This window comes from Falco rusticolus, chromosome 9 (genome assembly GCF_015220075.1).
Source record: "Falco rusticolus isolate bFalRus1 chromosome 9, bFalRus1.pri, whole genome shotgun sequence".
NCBI lineage: Eukaryota > Metazoa > Chordata > Aves > Falconiformes > Falconidae > Falco > Falco rusticolus.
In genome coordinates, this window is record NC_051195.1 from 46,187,820 (window position 1) to 46,210,292 (window position 22,473).

The window sequence follows — 22,473 nt, forward strand, 5'->3', positions numbered from 1 at the left end:
GCTCCCTGTGGACACTGGTCAGGGTTAGGCAGTCTGGGGTGAGAGCTGGGGACCCCTCGGTCCTTTCCTCCCTCCAGGATCAGGCTGCTCTGCTGGGGCTGGAGGCAGCATCAGGGCGTTTTGCAGGATGCCAGGGCAGGAACATGAATCCTAAGGTAGAATAAAGGAGACTGGCAGGTCCTGGCCCCCTGTCTGGTGGTGTAGGAGCGATCATGGCGGCAGGATGCTCCCCTCCCCTCCTGCACCCCACACCAGCTCTCCACAAATCCCCACCACCACCGAGGCCAGCGGCGATCCCGGGGGCCACATGGCCAGGGCATGCGGTGCCACCAGCTGCTCCACCCCCGGCAGCCCCCCCCCAGCCCGGCCGGCCCCGCTGGCCGCAGTCTGAAGGTCACACTGCTGCGCAGTGGGGACAGCGCAGAGTCCGGGATCCCACTGTTGTGCTGGGGCTCAGCGGCACTCTGAAACCACCAGCCACCATGTTTTGGGGTCTCCTTTCCCTCCTCCTCTTTGCCGTGGCCAACGGGACCCCCGTCGGGGACCAGGATGAAGATATCCAAGTGCAGGAGAATTTTGAGGCTGAGCGGGTAATGGTGGCTTGTGGTGCCTTAATTCTGAGGGCAGAAGGGATGGGGGAAAGGTTTATTTCATTTTCCTCCAGAAAGAAGGGCGATATTACCTATGCCCACGTCAGGCTGTGTGGGACAGGCGCTGGTCAGGGGGTGCCAGCACCAGCCTTCAGGGTGGTCTCACCCCGGCAAACACCCAGGCAGGGCAGCTGGAGCCTGAGTGGCCATGGTAGAAGGACCCTGTGAGATGTCTCTGCCCAAACTAAGAGGTGCAGGCAGGGCCTGCAGGCAGCCCCAGTGCACAGGATTTGTGCAGGATGCAGGTTGCCTGGGAGATCTCCCTGCCAGGCTCTGCACAGCCCTGCACGTGTGCCTGCCTCTGGGCTCCAACCAGGACACACAGGGAGGTGCCAGCCTGATGCCTCCAGCCCTGCCTGGTGGTCAGGGAACCCAGGAAAATCCTGTTCAATGCTGATCTGCTTCCCAAATCCTGCGGCAGCTCTGGCCTCAGCACCCTGCACCATCACCACCTCGTTTCTCTCTGGGCCATGATTTTTTCAGCTCTACAGAAAATCAGGAGATGTCCCACGTTGGTGGAGAGGGCTTGTGGTGAAGACATCACTTTCTTCTCCCTGCAGATGTATGGCAAGTGGTATGATATCGCCATCGGCACGACCTGCCAATGGATGAAGAACTACAAGGAGAAGTTCAGCATGGGCATGCTGGTGTTGGGCCCCGGCTCCAGTGACAACCAGATCAGCACTGCCAGCACCAGGCTGCGGTACGGGGCACTGCTGTGGGTGCTTGACCCTCCCCCAAAGCCACCTCCCCCAGGGGTGCTCTGTCTCCCAAGGCTTGGGACAAGACATGGGTGTTTGCTCTCGTTGGCCTCAAAGCCATGAGGAAGAGCTGGATTGGGCTCAAATACCCAATACCTTGGGCAGGGGGATTTTGGAGGTCCTGTGCCATGGCCTTGGTGCCCCAGACATGATTTTCATGCAATAACCAGGAAGAACGATCACTTGGAGCAGCTGATTGTTTTCCTTCTCCCTCCAGGCAAGGTGACTGCACGCACATCTCAGGAGAGTACCAGAAAACAAACACCCCTGGCAAATACACCTACTATAACCCCAGTAAGTTGGGCTCGCTGCTGACCTGCTTGGCCCCGAGAGGTGCAGCCATGGTGGGGTGATGGGAACCAGCACCAGGCACAGCTGGTGGCTGGTGGAGGGGTTCAGGAGAGCAGGACTCAGAAGCCACTCCACAGTTTGGGCTATTTCCAGCCAAAGTATGGAATGAATTTGGGAGAAAGGGGCTGTTTCAGCCCTGTCTCTGCATAGGCACAGGACTATGAGGTGTTCCAACAGATCCCTCCTGTCCCCAAGGTCCCAAGTTGGGGCAGGGTCCCACCAGCCACATTTCAGGAGCATTCGTGTATCTCAGTTGTCCAAACCCTTTGATTTCCAATCCTCTTGACTAAGAAAAGGCTGGTGAGCCTAAAGGGAGTCAGGGTTGTATCAGAATCTGCTTCCCAAAAATCAGCTGTTTTCTTGAATTAGCTGCCTGATTTCAGCCCCCAGCTCTGGGGCTGTCTTACACTGCCCCATTTCTCCCTGAGGGGCAGGAATGATGTCTCCTGTGTCTCTGTCTCACCCAGAATGGGATGTGTCTATCCAGTCTTACGTGCTCCGCACCAACTACGAAGAATATGCTGTCATTCTGATGAAGAAGAAAAGTAGCTTTGGCCCGAGCACCACCCTGAAGCTGTATGGTATGTCTGGCTATGGCATGTGGGGGCAAGCAGGCTCTAGGGTGGGCTAATGCAGGTCGGAGACACCACCCAAGGATCTTTCAGGTCCCTTGGCCTTGAGGGACCTGATTGTAGCTTTGGAACTGCTTCCCTGGACCAGCTCATCTTCAGCACTGGAGAGGCTGAGTCTAATGGCTCAGCTTAGGGCCACATCACACAATGAATGGCTAAACCAGCCTGTTGTTTGGGATGAAGGTGGCAATATCTGCTTGGAAGAGACCCAGGCCCTGAAGTGGCAGGAGATGCTCTTTCATGATTGAGAAACATTAAAACCACTTTGTCCAAGCCCTTGGTCAAGGCTGGTCGAGAATAACGGAGGAGAGGCTGGGAAGGACCAAGAAGCTGGTACTGCCTGCAGCTGCCTGAGCTCTGCAGTTGGGGGGTGGTTGGGGGGGGCTGTGTGAAGGCCCCCTTCCACTGCAGTCCCGCTCACAGCCTGTTCCCTTGCAAGGGAGAAGTCCAGAGCTGCGGGACGATATCATTGAGGCTTTCCAGCAGCTGGCTCTGGAGATGGGCATCCCTGCGGACTCCATATTCATCCTGGCCAACAGAGGTAACTCACCATGAGGCATTTGTGTCTCCTGCTGCTGAGGAGATGGGGGGACAGTCAGGATGAAGGGATGGAAGATGAGGGCTTTGGTAGGATGGGATAGGAAGGAGAGAAGGCCATGTATCAGTCAGGCTTCCACCAGTTTCCAGTCAGTGGGTCCTTGCTGGGCTGTCAGGTCAATGCAGTCACAAGACTGTGCTGGGAAAAGGGTGCAGGACACCCAGGGACACTCGCGACTGCTCCCTGTTGTTCGGTGCTCCCAGGACCCGAGGAGCTCCTTGCTCAGCCTGGGGTTCAGAAGGTGCTAGCATGCTGCAGGTGGGTTTGGGAGTTGTAGGGGGATGCTTCTGTGAGTGGGAGGTGGAAAGCAGCAAAAGGGGAAGAATGTTGGGGTGAAAATGGGAGGGCATCCCCTTCCCTGGGGTCCTGTGTGTGCATGGTACAGGACCACGGTGAGATGAGTTTGTCAGGACGCCTCCCCTCTCACGCTGCTGATCTTCTCTCCTGTCCTCTGGGCCAGGTGAATGTGTTCCTCAGGAGACTGCAACTGCCCCCCAGGTAAGCTGTCCAGCTGGGACCTCCTGAAATGGATCAAGGCTGGGCACATCCCCTCCAAGCCAAACCCACCGGAGACCTGGTGTCTGGGGCCAGGCTCCACGGGCAGGGCATGTTTTTGGACAGTGGCTGCAGCAACCACCCTGGGAGGTGCTCTTTCACCTCTGCTGAAGGGCTTTGCCTGCAAAGATGAGGGCACAGGCAGGTGCAGGCTTCCAGGCGAGGGTTCTGGGGGCCAGGTGGGCACTAGGGCTCATTTGCAAGTGGAAGGCAATGGCCTTTCCTATTCTGTCTTTTTTTTTTTCATGGGTTAGAAGTCGCTGCATGTGGAGCCTGGTGTCTCCTTGCCTGCTTGTGAGTGTCCCAGCCAGGCTGTAGATGCCCTCTCCAGGGATGGAGAAGCAGCTTAGCACCCCACTGGGGCTTCAGCTACCATCACTCAGCACAGGGTTGAGTTTAGAAAGATTTTCAAGAGGGAGTGGGACTTTCATAGGAGAAACAACCTAGGGGATTCGAGAGCAGAGACACATTCCCAGCACAGGGCATGATGGGGGCACACCCTGACATCCCGGGGGCGGAGGGGGTCCAGGGGCAAGTGGGGGGCAGCAGGTCCCACAGGCAGGGGTTAATGCCAGCTCTGTGCTTCCTTCCCCATGCAGAGGGCACGGAGAGCGGTTCTGCCCCCCGAGGAGGGCTCGGCTGCGGGACCCCTGCCCCCTTACATCGGCAATAAGGAAGGTATGTCCCCTAAGGGAGGGGGGCTGCATCAAGCGTCCCCCTGCCCCGCATCCCATTTGCCTGTGACAGCCCATGCTGTGCTCATCTGCAGACTCCTGCCGGCTGAGCCAGGACCCCGGGCCCTGCAGCGGGATGATCTCCCGCTTCTTCTACAACTCTTCCTCCATGGCCTGTGAAACCTTCCTCTATGGAGGCTGTCTGGGCAACGGCAACAATTTCTACTCGGAGAAGGAGTGCCTGCAGGCGTGCCGGACGGAGGGTGAGCGGGTGACCGAGAGACATCCCGGCAGGGCGAGGGTGTGGGAGACGCCTTTGCTGAGCCATGGGGGGGGGGGGGGGGGGGGGCGGGATCTGAGAGTGGCCTCGAACCCCACATGTCTGGCATCCATGTGGGAAGTGTGGGGGGCCCTGACCCCCTGCCCTCAGAGCAGCCCCCTGTCCCCGCAGCTGCCTGCAGGCTGCCCATTGTCCCCGGTCCCTGCCAGAAGCTGGTGACGCGCTGGGCTTTTGATGCGGCTCAGGGCAAGTGCATCACGTTCAGCTACGGAGGCTGCAAGGGCAACGGGAACCAGTTCTACTCGGAGAAGGAGTGCAAGGAGTACTGTGGGGCTCCTCCGCTGGCAGGTACCCCCACCCTGACCACCCTGCACCACGGTGTGCCAGGGGAGCCAGGGCAGCAGCCTGTACCACCTCCTGTCCTGCTGAGGGCTGGGGCTGGATGGGCTGGGGCTGCCCACGGTGGGGACAGGGCTGTCCTGGATCTAGGGTGGGTCTTGGGATGGGCTGTCCTGAGTCTGGATGGGTCCAGGATGGGTCTGGAAGGGTTTTGTGCTGTGCCTGGGTCTGGGACTCCAATGGACTGAGGAATATGGTCATTAATCTGCAGGCAGGATCACACAGCGGGGCTGTAGACGTACTGAAGCCACGGCTGAACTTCATAACAGTCTCGATAAAAGGGGGAATGGCCTTGAGCAGGCTGGGGTGCAGGGGGGAGCAGTGGAGGCCACAGCCCCCAGGCAGGGGATGCCAGTGAGGGAAGAGTGGCTGAAAGATTTGGGGATGTGAAGGGACCCTGACACCAAATAAGGACCAAAGTGGGGTCCCCACTGGGCTGGTACCCTCCGTGCAACACCTGTCAGACCCTCCAGCTCTAGTCAGTGCAGGGGGTTCCGTACTGAACCTCCTTGGGAGACACAATGGGCACCGCTCAGCCCTCGGGTGAACGGACAAGCAGGTTTTCAGGAGCGTGGCAGGGGAAATCTTCCCACAGAGAGGGGGGAGCTCAGGGGTCTTCAGCCACAGCCAGCCCGGGTGAGCCTGTTCCCAGCAGGGCGGGAGCTGGGGTCTTACTGGGAACCCACCAATAGGAGATGGGTCCAGTGTAACACATCTTAGGGCAGAGCCCATCTTTTATTATCCCTGTCACCAATATAAAGCACATTAATGCCATCGTGGTGAGTGGTGGGACACAAAGTGACATCCCGGGACAGCATGAGTGTGCATGGAGGGTCTAGACAGCTTACCCCTGCTCACTGACAGCAGGGACAAAGTGGGAAGCAGCAACCATCGCCGTCTGGCCGAGGGGCAAGGCAGGGGTCTGTGGGTCTGTCCGTCACCCTGCACCTCTCCACTTGCAGAGGACGAGGAGTTCCTGCACCTGTCAAACTGACCTGGGTGGAGGACAAACTGCCATCACCTGGCACCGGGGTCCCACGGGACAGATGCCTCCAGTATCTGTCCATCCCACAGGAGATGCCTCCAGCAGTAAATGTTCCTCATGCGCCCAGTGAGCCTAGTGTCTGTCTTTGAACTGATGGGGAGCCAAGGAAGGGGGGTCCAGGAGGGGCAGGGGATGCTATGGGGTCCTCTCTGGCCTCCCGGGTGGGGTGTCCCCTGCTTTGTGGGGCTGCTGGGTGCTTCCCACTGAGCCTCTGAGCCCCTTCCTCAGCTGCCCCCTGCCCGCATAGCACTGGGGTGCCAACCGGGGCACTGATGGGCTCCGGGCATCCCACTGGGTGGGATTCAGCTCCCCATTTCCCATGGGATGATGATGGGCAGCCAGCCAGGAGCTGGCAGGGGGGGAAAATGGGTGCCTGCTCCTCCCATGGCTGTCATGGTGGGAGCAGGGACACCTTGTCATGGGCTGGGACAGGGATCACGGGGAGGGGTGGTGGTCATGAGGGGTTTACAGCAGGGATTGGGGGGTGCCAGAGGGGGCCTTGAGGGGTCACAGGGGAGAATTACAGGGTTGGGAGAGTCACAGAGGAAAACAGTGTTGTCCCAGGAGGGGGTTATGGGGAGCACAGGGGGCTGTAGGGGGTCCCAGGAGGGAACTAGAAGTTTGTTTGGTTGTTCGGGGTTTTTCTTTGTGGGGGGTGTGATGCTGGGGTGGCCTCAGGAGCGGATTATAGCTGTTATGGGTGTCACGGGGCAGGTATGGAGGTCCCAGGAGGGGGTTACGGGGATCGCAGGGGGCTGTAGGGGTCCCAGGAGGGGGAACAGAAGTTTGTTTGTTTTTCTGGGGTGTGTGTGTGGGGTGTGAGTCGTGTCCCAGGGATGCTGGGGTGGCCTCAGGGGCGGATTATAGCTGTTACGGGTGTCACAGGGCAGCTACGGAGGTCCCAGGAGGGGCTCGCAGGGTTTATGGGGGGCACGGATCGGGGGGCTGCGGCGCTCGCAGGAGGGGACTGCGGGGGAGCCGGGGGGCTGCGGCGGTGCCAGGAGGGGGTCACACGAAGGGCTTAGGGGTGCCTGGGCAGGGTGAGGTTACAGCTGGCCTTGCGGAGGGGTGTCACGGGGGTGCCGGGGGTCGCGCTCACGGCGTGCCAGGGCTCCGCAAGCCAGCCGGGCTCCGCAGGCCCCTGCCGGCCGCCGTAGCGGCGCCGCGCGCGCCCCGTCCCCGGCGGGGAGGCGGAAGAGGCAAGATGGCGGCGGCGGCGGGAGCCCCGTGCTACCTCCGCTCCCCGCGCCCGGCCCCGAGCGGCGGTGCCCGGCGGCTCTGAGCCGCCGCACCGGCCCCACCGACCCCTTCCTCCCGCGCCGGCCCCAGCCCCGGGCCATGCCCGGCTAGCGCCCCCTCCCCGGCACACGGCGGGGCCCCGGCTGAGCCCCCTCCCCGCCGCGCCGGGCCGGGCCGGGCCCGCACGCCTTCGCCCTGCCGAGCCCGGGGGGCCCCGCCTGGCCGTGCCGGCTCTGCTCCAGCCCTCATTTACCCGCTCCCCGAGCCGCAGCCCCCCGTATGCCCCCCCCGGGGCCGGCCTGCCCCTGAGCCCCGGAGCAGCAGCCCTTTTCCCGGCGGCGGTGGCGCAGGTGTGGGCCCGGAAAGATGTTCTCAGCCCTGAAGAAACTGGTGGGCTCGGACCAGACTCCGGTCAGAGACAGGAATATCCCTGCGGGGCTGCAGTCCATGAACCAGGCTCTGCAGAGGAGGTTTGCCAAGGGAGTCCAGTATAACAGTGAGTTGGAGCCCAGGCTGGGGGGGGGGGGGGGGGCTGGGGGCTTGGGGGGGGGGCAGGCGGCATCGGGCAGGCTCGTCCGATGCCCCACAGCGTGCCCAGGGACCCCGGGGGGGCTGGGGACCGCTTTCGTCGTGCATGGTGGTGGTTTTGACAGCCTTCACCCAAAGCCAAGTTTGCAATGAAATGGAAGAACTTGCGGGAGCGTGGGAGGAAGGGATGGGAAACTTTTCTCTTTCTGTGCGGGACTTGGGAACCTGTAGTGCAGCGGTGTCCCCAGTCAGCAGATGGCCTGAACGGCTGCCTGCTTTCCGCTGACCGTGGCGCAAGAGAAAGTTCCTTGTAAATCAATTTTTGTCAGTTAAAGCATCAAGAGACTAACTCCCTTGGGTGTGTGGGTGACCTTCCCTGCAGGCCAGGATAATGGTATTTATAATTAAGCCCTAGTGGTTATATGATAAGGGTCTATTGAAAAGCTCTCCCCTGCCAGGCTTTAATAAAAGGTGAGTGATGTATGCCTTTATGTGCCCTTGGTACATAATTTCATTCTGACTATCTTTTCTGCGGCTGATGCATTTACTCTTCTCAGGGAATGTTTTCAGAATTTTTTTCTTTTCAGTGTTGAGGCGTAGGGTTGCATTTTTCCTTTGAAGCTCAGTAAAGGTTATTTCTAATACAGTGTTTCAGGAGGGCACTGCAAGTATGTGAAATACATCCCAAAGTGACAATTCTGAGACAGTAGTTAATGTCATCTGCGCTGAAAATAGAGATGGTACCAGAGAGCGCTGCAAGTATCAGCTCATCTGCGTGGATCCAGGCAGGCACTGAAGTCAGATTGCAGAAGGCAGAGAGATTGGCAGTTGTGAAAGAGACTGATTTGTAAACGTGGCACTGAATAATTTCTGGAAAGGCACATGTGTTGGAGGAATAGAGCTCATGTTGGATCTTAATCTGAAACAGAATGTGAAGGAAGAGGTTAGCGTTTGGGGGTTTGTGGGATTTTTTGCTTTGTTTAATATTATCACTATTGACTGTGCTTTTGGACTGATATGTTTTGAAGATCTCTGCTTCACTTGGGAGAGCATTTGGTGCCTTTATCCATAGCACAGCTGTTAGATAGGCCAGTAGTGCTTAATTTAGAAAATCAGTATCTTAGCTAACAGTCATGAATGTGAACAGAAGCGCAGTGTTATTGTTAAGAGACTTGATTTCCAGTGAAAGACGGGGTGTGAGGATGCAACTACTGTGCCTTGGAATACAGCACCGCATCATTAAACATGGACCCTGGAGATCTGCTAGTTAAAGATTTGATCTGTGCAGAGGCATTGTGCAGCCCACAGACCAGAACACATCCGTGTGCTTCACTGGGACAGGTTTGAGATCAGGTAGCTAACAACAGCTTGTGAATTATGTAAGAGAAAGGAGTTGACTTTTCAGACAGTGAACGTTTGTGCTGCAGACAGTACGGATCAGCTGCATCCTGCTGGCACAGCAGTCGGCAGGGCCAACTCTTTGTTAGATGTTGACTAACTGCATTGTCGATGAACCTGCACGGATGTGTACCTGCTTGCCGTTAATACAGTAAGGCCAAAAATGCCCGCCGCTGCGCTACCAGTAGCGTTGCTGCTTCTTGTCTCCTGACTGAAAGCCTCGGGAAAGCTTTTTTGTTTTGTGCTCTGTCTTACCAAGATTTGTGTTCTAGTTACTGCTTTCATATCTGGAATAAAACTGCAGCTTTCTGTCACTGCCTTAAGGGAAGCTTTCCAATCTCCATAGTAACTCTTCCCAGGATCTCTGTTATATAATATTTATAGGAGATACGGGCAGGCTTATGAAAGGGCTTCGAAGTACCCTACCTAGCCACGGCGCTGGATAGATGGGGTAGGTCCCAGCACGGTGCGGTGGTCTCTGTTGAAGGTGGTCTGTGAAGGAATGGTATTGCAAGGGCTGTTGCTTAGGAAGGGCAGAGCTGCAAATCTTGCGCATTGCCAATGCTCCTTTCTTAGCACATACATGATGCTCAGCAGCGGAGTGCAAAATGTGTTTTGTAGCCACCGTTAACCCATACAGATCTTTAAAACTCTTCAATTTCCCTGGAATTGCCTAAACCTGAACCAAAGGGTGCTGTGATGACAGGTTTTACAGAAAAGTTTCCTTGCTTTCATAGACCATTATTGATCTTGAACTGAAGCCTGTTTCCTTCCCAGAAATATATGTAGTGTGTTGAGAATGCCTTAGGTTGCTTGCTGACAAAGTGGGCAGCAAATGGCTTGAACGGTCACCAGTGCTGAAACAGCAAAGCAGTACCTCCAAGAATTCCCCTCAGTCCCTCTTCTTACAACTTTTCTGCTTAAAATGTGCCTTAAAAGACAAAACAATTAATATTGTGTATCCTTTTGGTAAGCATTATAGTCCTTACTTCTTTTGTGTTGTTTTAGAGTGGTAGTTCCAGACTCGGATTGTAGTTTTATCAAGGATTTTCATTAAGCACTACTCCCAAAAGAAAAGCTTCCCCTCTTCCTGCTGCTTCCTGCTTTCTCTTGTTTTCTCCTGTGCCTGGCAGTTGTTTGTGCAACATGTGGCAAACCTGCTTGGACTGCTGTCTGGCCTGTTTCCCCCAGGAGGTGTGCTTGGGGTTATCTGCAGATCAGATATGCTTTGCAGATCAGATATGCTTCTTGTGGTAAGGGAACCAACTTAAAGCATTTGAATTGCAGCCTTGTAGTCACAGTCACAAAGACTTGGTGAGGGCAAGGTTGTGACCCTCCATATGGGGATTATTAGCAGAGGAGTTTGGGGTTCTTTGCCATGGGGTCTGAGATCCTTAGTTGCTGCAGTTTCCTGGAGGAAAATGGGCAGAGCTGGGAATTCCTGATTTCTAGTTCTGAGTTGGTTTGAGACCTGCTCTCTCGGCCTGTATCTTCAGTTCTTTGCTTCCATTTCCCCATCTGGAGAAAGGAAATCCCTCTATTTTTCCCGATGCAGTGACAATATGAATAGATTGATTTGCTTAGCTTTTTTCCTCACATCTCGATCTGTTCCTCATCCCTCCTCTTTTTTTCCCCCGGATAATTCTCCTGTCTTTGCTACAAACCTATGGCTGTTTGCAGTAAGTACTGATTTAACTTAAAATCAAAATAAGGCAGCAATTGTTACTGTCCCATAGGTAACAGTACTAACCTCACCTGTAATTACTGTTCCTCTTTCCACATTCAGGCACAGCCCAGGCCTGTGATGGACTGGCCTGGCTGTACCCTGAAGCTCACTCAGCTCTTCCTGTCTTGCAGATGTACAATACTCCAGCCAAAGTCTCAAATACAGATTTTGTTTTGCTAAAAATGATTTACATCACCTGCCATCTTCCTGATCTGTTTTTAAAGATTTTTTTCTTTCTTCAGGTAAAAAGTCAGTGAAAACTCATGCACTATGTAGGAGGAAAGAGACCCTAACGTGGAGAGTACCGAAGCTGGAAAGGGCTTTTGGACCTTGTCAAACGGAGTGTGTGGTGCCACAGGCACCCTACGTTGATCTAAATGTGAGCTGCTCAGGGGTGAGGGTGATCTCCTTGTCACTCCAGTCATGCCTCCTGTGAGCTGCTCCTACTGCTCATGCAGCTGGGCACTTGAGCTAGAGAAGAAAACTGAAAATGAATAATTGTGGGGTTAGTTTTCAGCCAGTCAGTTCCTGGTGCAACTCTGTGTGTAGCTGCATAAATAACACTGTTGGCACTAGGAGAGTGCTGGGGGAGGTAGGATTGCCCCTTCTGGGGAGAGCTTACAGTCAAGTCACCTGGGAGTGATCCTGAAAATACAACTTGAGAGCAGCCTAACTGTTTAAGGAAGGGTCACTTTGTCCCTTAGAACTCACTGGTTTATGCTGCACTTCATGAGGGAATATGAATTTTAAAATGGCTCTTTAAGGTCGGCAGTGAGAGCATTTAGAAAGGCTTGGGTTTTAAAATGAGGGCAAATGGAATGTCATTTTGCCTATGCCATGGACTTGCTGCATTAATTTAGAAGAATTAAAGGAATTCTCCATTGATTGTTTCACCATCAGTAAGTAGGAAACAGAATCACACACAGGATGACAGGAAATGCAGGAAATTGTTTGTTGTCTCCGCAGAGATGCTCTGGGACCTGTAAGTGAAGTCAGCCTATAAATAAATACCATGTTCATTTTTGCCTTTATTATCCTTTTGATATTTCAGTAAGTAACTTTGTAAAAGAACAAACAGGAGTACCTCTCGGTGTACAACAACAAAGGCATAGTTAACTGCAGTAGAAAATTTCACAGGACAAAACTCCTCCACAGACTTTGTATATGTATTACCTTAAAGTTTACTTTTTAAACTTTTCTCTGAAATGCCTGCAATAGCTCCTGAGCTGCAACAGAAGGCAACCTTTGGTCTCAGATTTTTTTGCCCAAACGATGATGCACAGCCTAATGCTAATCACCTGAATCTGCCATTAGATGTCTCAGAGTGGTCCATTTTCTAGGGGATTCAAAATACAAGCATAAGAAGTCTGTTCAAGTCAGCTTACATTTCCCAGTAGCCTTGTGGTTACCACTTGAAACAAAGATGGTATTTTAAAAAAAAAAAATGCCATAATGTAACAGAAAATTTAGAAAACAACATGTACGGTTTTCAAAAAGAACAAGGTAACATTAAGGTTGACTGGAAAATTCATGATGTTAATTGCTACAGAAGTTCCTGTGCCAGGTTGTGTACAGTTTATGATATTTTGGACGCTTTCTTTCCTGGGGAGGGTTTGAATGAGTTTCTCTGTTGACTGACTTCCCTTGCTGTGGGTATGAGCACGTGTGTGCACAGGCACATGGTGGTAGATCAGCTGAGGGACCTCAGCAGCTGGCTGTGAGGCCATCAGTGGAAGTGGAGCTGTTGTGTCTTTACCCAAGACTGCAGTTTCTGAGAATGCCTTTGCAGAGTGCCATCGCTACACCTGCATCTAAAAGCAGCTAAGGGCAGGGTCCTGTCGTAGAGACTGTCCCTCTGACACATGAAGGACCCACAGAAATTCAGTTTCTCTTGATTTTGTTACACTGTGATTTATGTCCCCCCAAAGGGCATGCTTGTTTCGGTTCAATTTAGCTTGTCTCTAATGCATGTAAGATAGACAGATTTTAATTTAATTTTAATCAAACTGTGGCCGTCAACAGAGGCAGTTTGGTGAATTTATTGGGGGAAGTTTAAGGTAGACCCTTGTGAGTGTAAAGTGTTTTGCCCCTTGTCCATGCCAAGGATTGCCTCCTCACCAGAGACCATCTGGGCTGTGAGCGGGAGAAGCTGAAGAGCAATACACAGTCTTGTTCTGCTTTCCCTGGAAAAGAGGATGCTGCTTCAGTGCAAAAAAGCTTGGGATGGCTGAGAGCAGTGACAGCTTAACTCTGCAGTGATGTTCACCAGAAGCTGCCGCTTAGCTCTCCCAACACCATCCCAGAAGAATGGTTTCAGCAGTGCCGGGGCTGAGAGTCACACCCATGTGGATGTAGGGAGCAGCACCACTGAACGCAGGATCCAGCCTCATCGGCTCAGCTGAGAACTGATCCTTAAGCTTTCAGTGGGTTGCTGGTTCTAGGAAGTGAGTAGGAGGCTCAGGGGGGACCTTCTGGCGCTCTGCAGCTCCCTGACAGGGGCTGTAGGCAGGGGGGGTCGGTCTCTTCCCCCAGGTAACAAGCGACAGGACAAGAGGGAACAGCCTCAAGTTGCACCAGGGGAGGTTTAGATTGGGCATGAAAAATTTCTTCATTGAAAGATCCAGTCAAGCACTGGACCAGGCTGTCCAGGGAAGTGGTGGAGTCACCATCGCTGGAGGTGTTTAAAAGATGTGTAGGTGTGGTGCTTAGAGGCATGGTTTAGTGGTGGGTTTGGCAGTGCATAGTGGGTTTGCCTGGCAAGGTTTTAGTAGGAGATGGGGGATACAGGATGGCTTCTCTAAGAAGATGCCAGAACTCCCCTCATGTCTGATGGAGCCAATGCCGGCTGGCTCCAAGATGGACCCACTGCTGGCCAAGGCCGAGCTCATCAGCAGCAGTGGCAGCACCTCTGGGGTAGCATATTAAGAAGGGGGGAAAGAAAAATCTGCACCAGCGGGAGAGAGGAGTGAGACTGTGAGAGCAACAACCCTGCAAACACCCAGGAGGAGGCAGGAGGGGCTCCAGGCACTGGAGCAGAGATTCCCTGGCAGCCCATGGGGAAGCCCACAGCAAGGCAGGCTGTCCCCTTCAGCCCATGGAGCCACCCGCAGCCTGGGGAGGACCCCACCATGGGGCAGGGGGATGCCCAAAGGAGGCTGTGACCCATGGGCAGCCCATGGTGGAGCAGCTCCTGGCAGGGACCTGTGGCCCCATGGGGAGAGGAGCCCAGACTGGAGCAGGTTTGCTGGCAGGGCTGGGGACCCACGCTGGAGGAGGGGAAGAGCGTGAGGAGGAAGGAGCAGCAAAACGAAATGTGATGAGCTGACTGTAATCTCCATTCCCCATCCCTCTCTGCCACTCAGGGGGAGGAATCGGGAATTAAGCTGAGCCTGAGAAGAAGGGACGGGTGAGGGGGGAAGGTGTTTTTCTGATTTGAATGGTAATAAATTAAACTAATTTCCCCAAGTGGAGTCTGTTTTGCCCCTGACGGTAATCACTGAGTGATCTCCCTGTCCTTATCTTAATCTGTGAGCCTTTTGTTGTATTTTCTCTCCCCTGTCTGGTTGAGCAGGGGAGTGATAGAGCAGCTTTGGTGGGCACCTTACATCCAGCCAGGGTCAAACCACCACACTGTGCTAGGTTAACAGCTGGATTCAGTGATCTTAAAGGTCCTTTCCAACCTAAACAATTCTATGATTCTGTTTTCTGGTGGAATAAGAAGTGTTTAAGGAGAAATGAGAAGGATAGAGGAGGTAATTGAAGGAGAAGCCTGGCATAAAAGGCTAGCAAAAGGATACGTTATGGCAGAATGGGAGTAAGGGCTAGGCAGAGGTAGAAGAGGCAGGAGGATGGAGGGATGTTGTGAATGAGTGATTTAGATCACTTAAAGAATCACTGTCAATGGCATTAGCAAAAGTGGGTTTAATACAATGTTGTAAAAGTGGGACTTCACAAAGTTTGATGGGAAGGTCCGCGGTACTTACTCCATGGATGAAACATACAAAGGAAAATCAAGTTAGAGTCAGGCTAGAATGATTTGCACAGAGACAGGAGATGCAAAAGGGTAAAGGAGACCCTTTCTTTGAGTCACAAGGTCTAGAGCAGACCCTGTTGCTTTCTAAACTGGTGGAGCTTAAATGTGACTAGGTCCAGTCTTAGTCTCAGATTTGGGCAACATTTTATGTCTAATGGACTTGCCTATACAAAGTTTAAAATAATTGAGTGTCAATGTCATTAGTACTGGTATAGCATGCTATCTGTCACTTACTAAGGATCGATTGCAAGTAAGATTGCAAGTCTCTCCACCTTGGGTAAGGAAGGATCTCTTGTTCTCGGGTAAGGAAGGATGTCTTGGTCTCAAGTAAGGAATTCTAGACCTTGAGAGATGTCTCTGCTCCAGGGGAGTGTCACTGGCCTGCAGCCCAGTTGCAATTCAGGGAGAACTCAAACTGAACTCATCCAAAGATCTGTCATTGGTAAGAGGTCTCTTTACCTCGAGGAGCAACCTTGAGAGGTGTCCCAGCTCAAGGGGAGATCACCGCTGTGCAGCCACGCTGCCTGGCAGGAGAGCTCAGAGAAAGCTCACTTAGGTTGTCGTATTTATGGGATAAAGTGGTTGGCTCCTAGTCAGATCGCACACAGTGGGAAGGTATGCATGAGACTCCTTGTACCCACAACTTTGCTCCTTGATAAGTGCCTTGGAAAAGCCACTTGCTATTCATGTGTTAATTGCGTGATCTGTGTTCCAAGTTCATGTGCATCAATGCTCACTGTGTCATTGCTCCTTTGTGGGTTTCCTAGAGCAGTTCTCGGCCTGGCTACGGCTCAGGGCTTTACCTCCTTTGGAGCCTGGACCAGACTGCTTCTGGTTTGGTTAAGGGTTCGAATGCATCCATCACAAAGGAGCGGAGACCTAGCTGGCTGAAGTTATGCAGATTCTGAAGATTCAATCTTGATGTTGGTTCTTTCTGCTGAGCTAGTGTGAGTAGCTGAATAAACACTAATTTTAATGACTGAGGCTCATGTTTTTTAACAAACCCCATCATGCCTGTGTAATATGGGAGAACTAATTGTGTCTGAGTAATGCTTGCAAAAAGTTAACGTGCTTTTCACAGCATTCTTTGATTTGTTTTTAATCAACTTTATTTGTCTGCTTGCTCTTTTCCTCAGTGAAAATTGTCATCCGAGGGGACAGGAACACTGGGAAAACCACTCTGTGGCACCGACTGCAGGGAAAGAAATTTATTGAGGAGTATATTCCAACTCAGGAGATCCAAGTCACCAGCATCCACTGGAATTACAAAAGTAAGATGGAAGAAGTCGAGGGAGTGACAGTCATGGGACAGTGCCTTGGGGGTAGAAATTCCACTGCAGCCTCATTTGCTTCTTTCTTCTGTGTCTGCTTGGGAGATAAAATGGTCTCTCTTCACTCTTGTTATTTTAATTTATTACTCACAGTTTCTCAGTTAATATTTTTAATAACTTCACTCAGAAACTATAAGTGCTAAAGGATAGGTCTTCAGAAGCCACAATTTAAGGAAAGTGTTTAATAGGTGATCCAAAAGATTTCAGATATTTGTGATACACTTGACTTGTTAATGAAAACAGGTTTATTATGGAAATCTGTCTGTCAGGCTAACCCTGCTTTTGGTGTTACTGTGTTGCATAGAAGTGAATGGCATGGTGCAGAGTGTTTTTTTACTGATTAAAATATAAAAGCATCCTGTAATTGGTGAAGGTGACGCTTTAAAAATGACTGTAATACTATTAACTCTAGGCTGACTTACTGCAGCATAGAAGTATCTTATCAGTAGCTTTTTCTAAGTACTTGTTTGAGTCTGAGAGATAAGGTATGAATTTTTTTATTTTCCCCATTGCTCTGACAATATAAAGTGGCTATGAAAGCCTTGGATCCTGCCTGGGGAAGACACTGCAGGCACTGAAATTGCATCAGGCTGTCATTTAATGGTGCATTAAGTCCAGCTTTCAGGTTCCTGATCAAAAATGCCACAGCCTTGTGGGGTGAACCACTGATTCAGTATGAACTTGCTCCGTAAGACTGATTTGCTTTAAAAAAACAGTCAGCGGTTAGTTTCTCATTATCAGATATTGTCCACCTGCACCACTCTGACCTTTTGGTGAATCAGCTACTCTCTGTCTCCTCACAGCTGGAAAAAAACCCCATGCACTTGGGGTAAACACCACACTGGGTGCTTCATCTAATTCACCTATCACATTTGTATTGCTGGATGATACTAAGATGCCCAAGTCTCGAGATAATGATCACGTGGAGCCACAGGGTGTGTTCACCAGCAATCTGCCTTGGCTCAGCCTCTCTTGGTTCATAGGCTTCACAGGGAGAGTGAGCGCTGCTGTTGTACCTTCACAGGGAGCTGGTAACCAGAGTTCTGGAGACTCATGCCCTTATGAAGACAGGCTTCCACGTGAGCCAGCTCTCTCTCGACAAAGGATGAAAAGGTTGTGATTTGCATTGGATGTGGGAGAGAAGCAGGTCATCCTCACTCAATGCAGTTAGCATTTTTTTCTCATTCAGGATCTGATGTTGAGCTAAGCCTGATGTCACAGGTTTTCACATTCTTTCATGGGGACTCTCCGTGTGACCATGATGTGAAAGTGTGCCTGTTAGCTTCTACATTTCTTCATAAGGTATCTGTATTTTGGGTACCATCTTCCTGATGTTCTGCCTGTCAGCTAGCCCAAGGCACTGAGGGATTTGCAGTATACACGCAGTGGTGTTCCCCATCTGCAGCAAAACCTCTGGCATGTTGTATTTTAGCTGTGACATCCTTCTCCCCCCTCTTCCTCTCTCTCAGAATATCAGCACATCGGTTATTCATGTGTGAACATAGAACTTCCAGGTTGTTTGGATGATGGAAACTATCTCTAAATCAAACCTGAATGCTTCAGCCTAAAACAGACTTAGGTCAAAGTAAGAAATGAAATACCTCTTTCTTAGATATCCAAGTCTAAAGAGTGCACTGAATGTTAATTGTGGTTTTCTGCAATGTCATAGGTAAGAACCAGAGCTCAGATAATACAAGTGCTGTCTGTAAATACAGCCTAGAAGCCTGGCATTTGCTTTCCAAGAGGCTTATTCATACCAAATTGTTTTTGTATACATGAACAGGTATACAAAATGCATGTATACCTATTTTTGTATACATGCAAAAAGGTGTTTAGAGAAAGATCCAGTCATCCCACATGCTTCTAGGTATTTTAGGGACTTTAAGTTCTTTTACTGAGCTGAGGCTTAGGCACTGGCTTTTTCAGCATGGGGTAGAAAACAGCCACACATGGGGCTGGGTTTTGCTGTATGTTGGTGACTGCAAGTGTGTTTGTTATTTCTTGTGCTTACTTCTAATATTTATGTGATGTTTCCGTAGAGCTTGCTGGTTAGAGTTAACAGCAATGTGTACATATGGTGATGGACTTTTCTCAAGGTGAAGCATTGCTAAGCTAGTCTAAATATCTGGAAGGCTATACATGAAATTGTGCCTTTCATTTGTGTTTATTTTGCATTATAAAACATTGTATCATTTTCTTAGTAATAATTTCCAGCAGTGTAAGAAATTCTCTGTTCGCGTTAAAACTTGTTTTAAAATATACCCCCCTATTTAAAAACATTGTAAGGTATATTTCCTGCTGTGAAAACTTTCCATCTGAGATGGGTGATGTGGGCACTCTGAGAAATTGGCTCAGATCTAATTACTGCCCTCTTGGCTGAGTTAATCTGTAGAGGAAAAAGAAAGTTTGTTTTTCCTGTGATCATGCTCTCAATCTACCTTGAATAAACATTGTGTGGTAGTTGGCAGCAAATATTTACAGATGTTAATTAAATCGCTGTCAAATATTGAAGGATTCTTACATTGCCTGGTATTAGAAGATTTACATTTTAGATGTGGAACATACCACCTTGTCATATTTTCAGAAATTTCGTACTGAAAGAATTAATAAAGGTAGAGGAATTTGAGTTATTTCTTCCTACTCAGAATGAACAAAATTACTTTGCTGTGCCAGTTGTCTCTGTAACGGATATTTGTAATTTTTGTGTTCAGGTAAGGAGTTACCATTCCTGACTGTGATGAATGCTTTTTTAGATTACGCTGGTCAGCAATTTTATTCTGTTTGGCAGTCTCAGAAAGGGAATATAAAATAAAAATTGGCAAGTACTTTTGTTCAAATACTTTGAATGCTTTGTAGATGGGTGAGAGCAATGGCAGAGCTGATCTGCTCTGTAGGATTTGTGGTCTGAAGCATATGAAGTGAATCATGTAATTGCATGAGAATAAATATGTCTGAGGGCCTGTGAATTGCTGGTGATGAGCCCACCCATAAAGCAATGATTCTTATTTTTATATGAGCTTTCTTGCAATTGGAATCTTCTCACATCTCTCCACCATTTTATGGGAAAGCGATGTCTTAGTGTGCCAGTGGCTGCAGACTACTTAGCCAAATAGCAACTGAGTACAGATCTTTTGAGTGGTTTGATCTATCTATGGTTTATGCCAATCCAAGTTATAGAATTAAAAGGATGAATTGGCACTCTTTTTGCTGCAACATGCCTTCCAAAGCTGTTAAGGTGAAATGCTGCTCTGTGTGAGTCATACCAAAGCCAACCCAGCAGCACTAAAGTAATTATTCTCTTGTGTGTTCAGGATACTCAGGAATGAAACGTGATGAAAAGGAGGAACTTAATGGCTATAAGCTAGCAGGAGCACTGGTGCTAATAGGAAAAAAAAAACCTTGGAAAAATGGCTTTCTCTGGTCTTGTGCAGTCAATTTCTTTGTGAAATTCTGTGCTTCCCCTCAGATAAAAGGGTGTAGAGCAGGTCTTTGTGGGTCAAATGGTTCAACTCCTCAGCTATTTGGAAGTGCTGCTAGTCAGCAGGATGTCCCGACTGTGGAAATGATTCAGCAGAAGAACAAATCTTAACTGAGGGTGTGTTTGGTGTTAGACTAAGGAGGTGGAGATCACCAGAGCTCAGGAGCAAAGTCCCAGTGCTAGGTGCCAGGTCACCTCCTAGGAGAGCACTGCACATCACCCCAAGGGCTTCCTTTTGTGAAATGGGATTCCAGCTTCTCCGTGAAAGCCTCTTGTTAATGCGTATGTGCTGCTTCACCTGGTGCTGCTGGAAAGAAGCAGCAGCCTTCTGGACTCCCCGTGCCTCTGCAAAGTTTGCCATCTGAGAAAGGAAAACATCTCCTGGCCTTTTGCAGAAAGTCTTATCTGTTGAAAGGTGCCAGGACCGACTTTGCTGGTCTGTCTGTCCCCTTGTTCTTCAGGGACAGCAGCAGCACTGCCAGTCCCAGCTGCAGGGTATGAGTTTGGGGGCAAACCTCCACTAGCTGATCTGTGTCCCAGCACCTGCAGGGTCACGACGCACCCTGAACGGACCATGGACTTGAGCAGCGAAGTCACAGGGAGAGCACCCTGCTGTGCTGTGCCAGCTCACAGTTGGGTGCCAGGCGAGTGAGTGATGGGGAAGGGTTGGATTTTAACTGTACCTGACTTGATGGCCTGCAGAAATATTCAGGGACAGAATTAATTTGGGGAGTGCAATGGTTTGAGCAGAAGTTTAAGGACTGCATACAACTACGTGTGTTGTGTTTTGAGTCCCATCTGAGCCTGTGTGCTGGCTGGGCTGACCTTGTTCGCCCTGTGCCCCACTGCCCTGCTGGCAAAGTGGGAGATAAGCAGGGAGTTGCTATGAGGAAAAACAGGCTGATTTTGCTTCATGAATAAATGTAAAAAAGGATCCTTCTCCAGAAGCAGAGGATCAAAGTTTTCCTTTATTCATAATCTGTCTTTACAATATTTTGAAACATTTAAGTTAAGCCAACAGTGAATTCTGTAGAGGCAATGTTTTCTGGCTTGACAATGACACTTCGCTAAATTCTCATGCCATCCTGTGAGATTATTTTCTACTTTGAGACATCATCCTCCTATTCCATTGCTTTATGTTCAGAGCTGCTCCAAGTACAAGCCTTTGCTTTGTAGCCTATAGCATTTCCTAAAAGCAGCTGTTTCTTGGAGCAACTTCCTGAAGATCAGACTGCTCATGTGGATTCAAAAGAAACATCTAACCAGAGCCTGCCCATCCCTTGTACCATCTGAAAGTTAAGCTGCTAGCTGTCAGTACCAGCAGTAGTGTCTCTGTAGTTAGAATTTTGCCTGTCTTGCTTCAGATTTTAGCAACTCAAATAATATATGTTGCTGCTTATAATTTACTGATGCTGCAGCTCATTAAGAGGCAAAATTTCTAGTAATACTTTACACAAAATGTGAATTGAAATTTGCAGAGAATGGATTTCTGTAGCCATAGGGCTGTCTACGTTGTTTGTCACATTTACATGAAAATGCTATTAGTAAGGTTGATCTTCCTTAAATGCGTGTATTCCTTTCTTTTTTTCAGTTGTATGCCTTGCTTATAGACCACACTTTATTCTCCAAGTTAAATTTATATCTTTTTTGAAAGAATATGGAAAAGTCCATGTGTTATGGAAATAATCTACACAACATGCTTCAAATCTGACCTAAAACATCAAGGAAATCTATCAAAAAAAGCTGTCAGTTATGTGCCTAAGAGTCTTTAAGAAGTTCTTTAGATAACATAGTTTTGCCATACAACTTGGACCTGCAACAGTGGGCTGCCTTCTTGTTACGTTTGGATTTTCTCTTAATTCACTCAAGAATTACTTTTCTTCTGATATTCATCTGCTACTTTGACGATGTTGGCTTTGGGTTAGGCTCTCTGTGGTGAGCATTGAGTGTTGGTCATTTTACTGAAACCCTCTTCTAACACTTTTTTTTTTGTGCTTTTAGCCACTGACGATATTGTTAAAGTTGAAGTCTGGGATGTAGTTGACAAAGGTAAGATTTGTAACTTCCTTTCTAATGGAGGTTCCTTGTTCTTTCTCTATTTTAGTTAAAGACTTACAGGGAATTCAGAAATACCTGCTTGCTTCTACTTTAGAAAAATGTCTGTACTTATTTTTTTCAAGTGCATGGATGTTACTTCCTGAAAAAATATGCAGAGGAGAGAGGAGTCTGCTATGCTAGAGCCCATTATTTGAAGTCTAAACTTCAGATCAAACCCACCGTTCAGAAGAAGTTGTTTCATGTGCAGTGTTATCTGCAGTGAATAATGTATGCAGGAGGGAAGGATGAAAGAGTAGCCAATTACTGAAATTCACTTAGGACAGAAAATGCAATATATGTAATCCAAAATCTTTTCTAAATACTTAGCCAAGGGAAGTATTATGATATATAAATATTTTTCATTAGTTTTCAGTTGTCAGAGTATAACGTTCTGCTTTATAAAAAATAAAAACAAACCCCAAAACATACGTGAAGACACAATTTGGATGCAGTGGAATCTGTTCCTGTAAGGGGTTGGGGTTCAGATGTAAATCTTAACAGCCCATTCTGTAGCCCCAAATGCAGCTGGTGGTTGGCTTTTAAGAGGCATTTTGTGCCAGCCAAGCTCCTGGTTTAAAGTGTGAGTATAGTCAGGAAAGCAGCTTTACAAGCGAGCGTCTCGCGCTCCGTGAGTTGTGCTCCTTGTTTGTGTGTTTCTGTTGGTCAAATCTGTTGACCGCAGTCATCGAAACTTAAAT

General features: G+C 49.7%; 2 protein-coding genes across 4 annotated transcripts in view; both read left to right on the forward strand.

The window, feature by feature from the left end:
* Positions 1–392: 392 nt before the first annotated feature.
* LOC119153855 (alpha-1-microglobulin/bikunin precursor) lies at positions 393–6,015 on the forward strand. The gene is made up of 10 exons (XM_037400768.1): positions 393–590; positions 1,211–1,353; positions 1,629–1,705; positions 2,230–2,343; positions 2,834–2,935; positions 3,453–3,490; positions 4,147–4,225; positions 4,317–4,484; positions 4,673–4,849; positions 5,863–6,015. Exons 1-10 carry the CDS (start codon positions 483–485, stop codon positions 5,892–5,894), a joined length of 1,038 nt encoding a protein of 345 aa, XP_037256665.1. The 5' UTR covers positions 393–482; the 3' UTR covers positions 5,895–6,015.
* Positions 6,016–7,118: 1,103 nt separating this feature from the next.
* RABL6 (RAB, member RAS oncogene family like 6) overlaps positions 7,119–22,473 on the forward strand; it is a 58,690-nt gene continuing 43,335 nt past the window's right edge. For 2 of the 3 annotated variants that reach the window (XM_037399607.1, XM_037399608.1), the window contains exons 1-3: positions 7,119–7,680; positions 16,006–16,140; positions 21,680–21,727. In XM_037399607.1, coding sequence (XP_037255504.1) covers positions 7,551–7,680; positions 16,006–16,140; positions 21,680–21,727 — 313 coding nt within the window. In that variant the 5' untranslated portion in view covers positions 7,119–7,550. Of the gene's footprint in view, positions 7,681–15,798; positions 15,817–16,005; positions 16,141–21,679; positions 21,728–22,473 lie in introns of those variants that run through there. The other variant, XM_037399609.1, reaches the window with a different exon arrangement.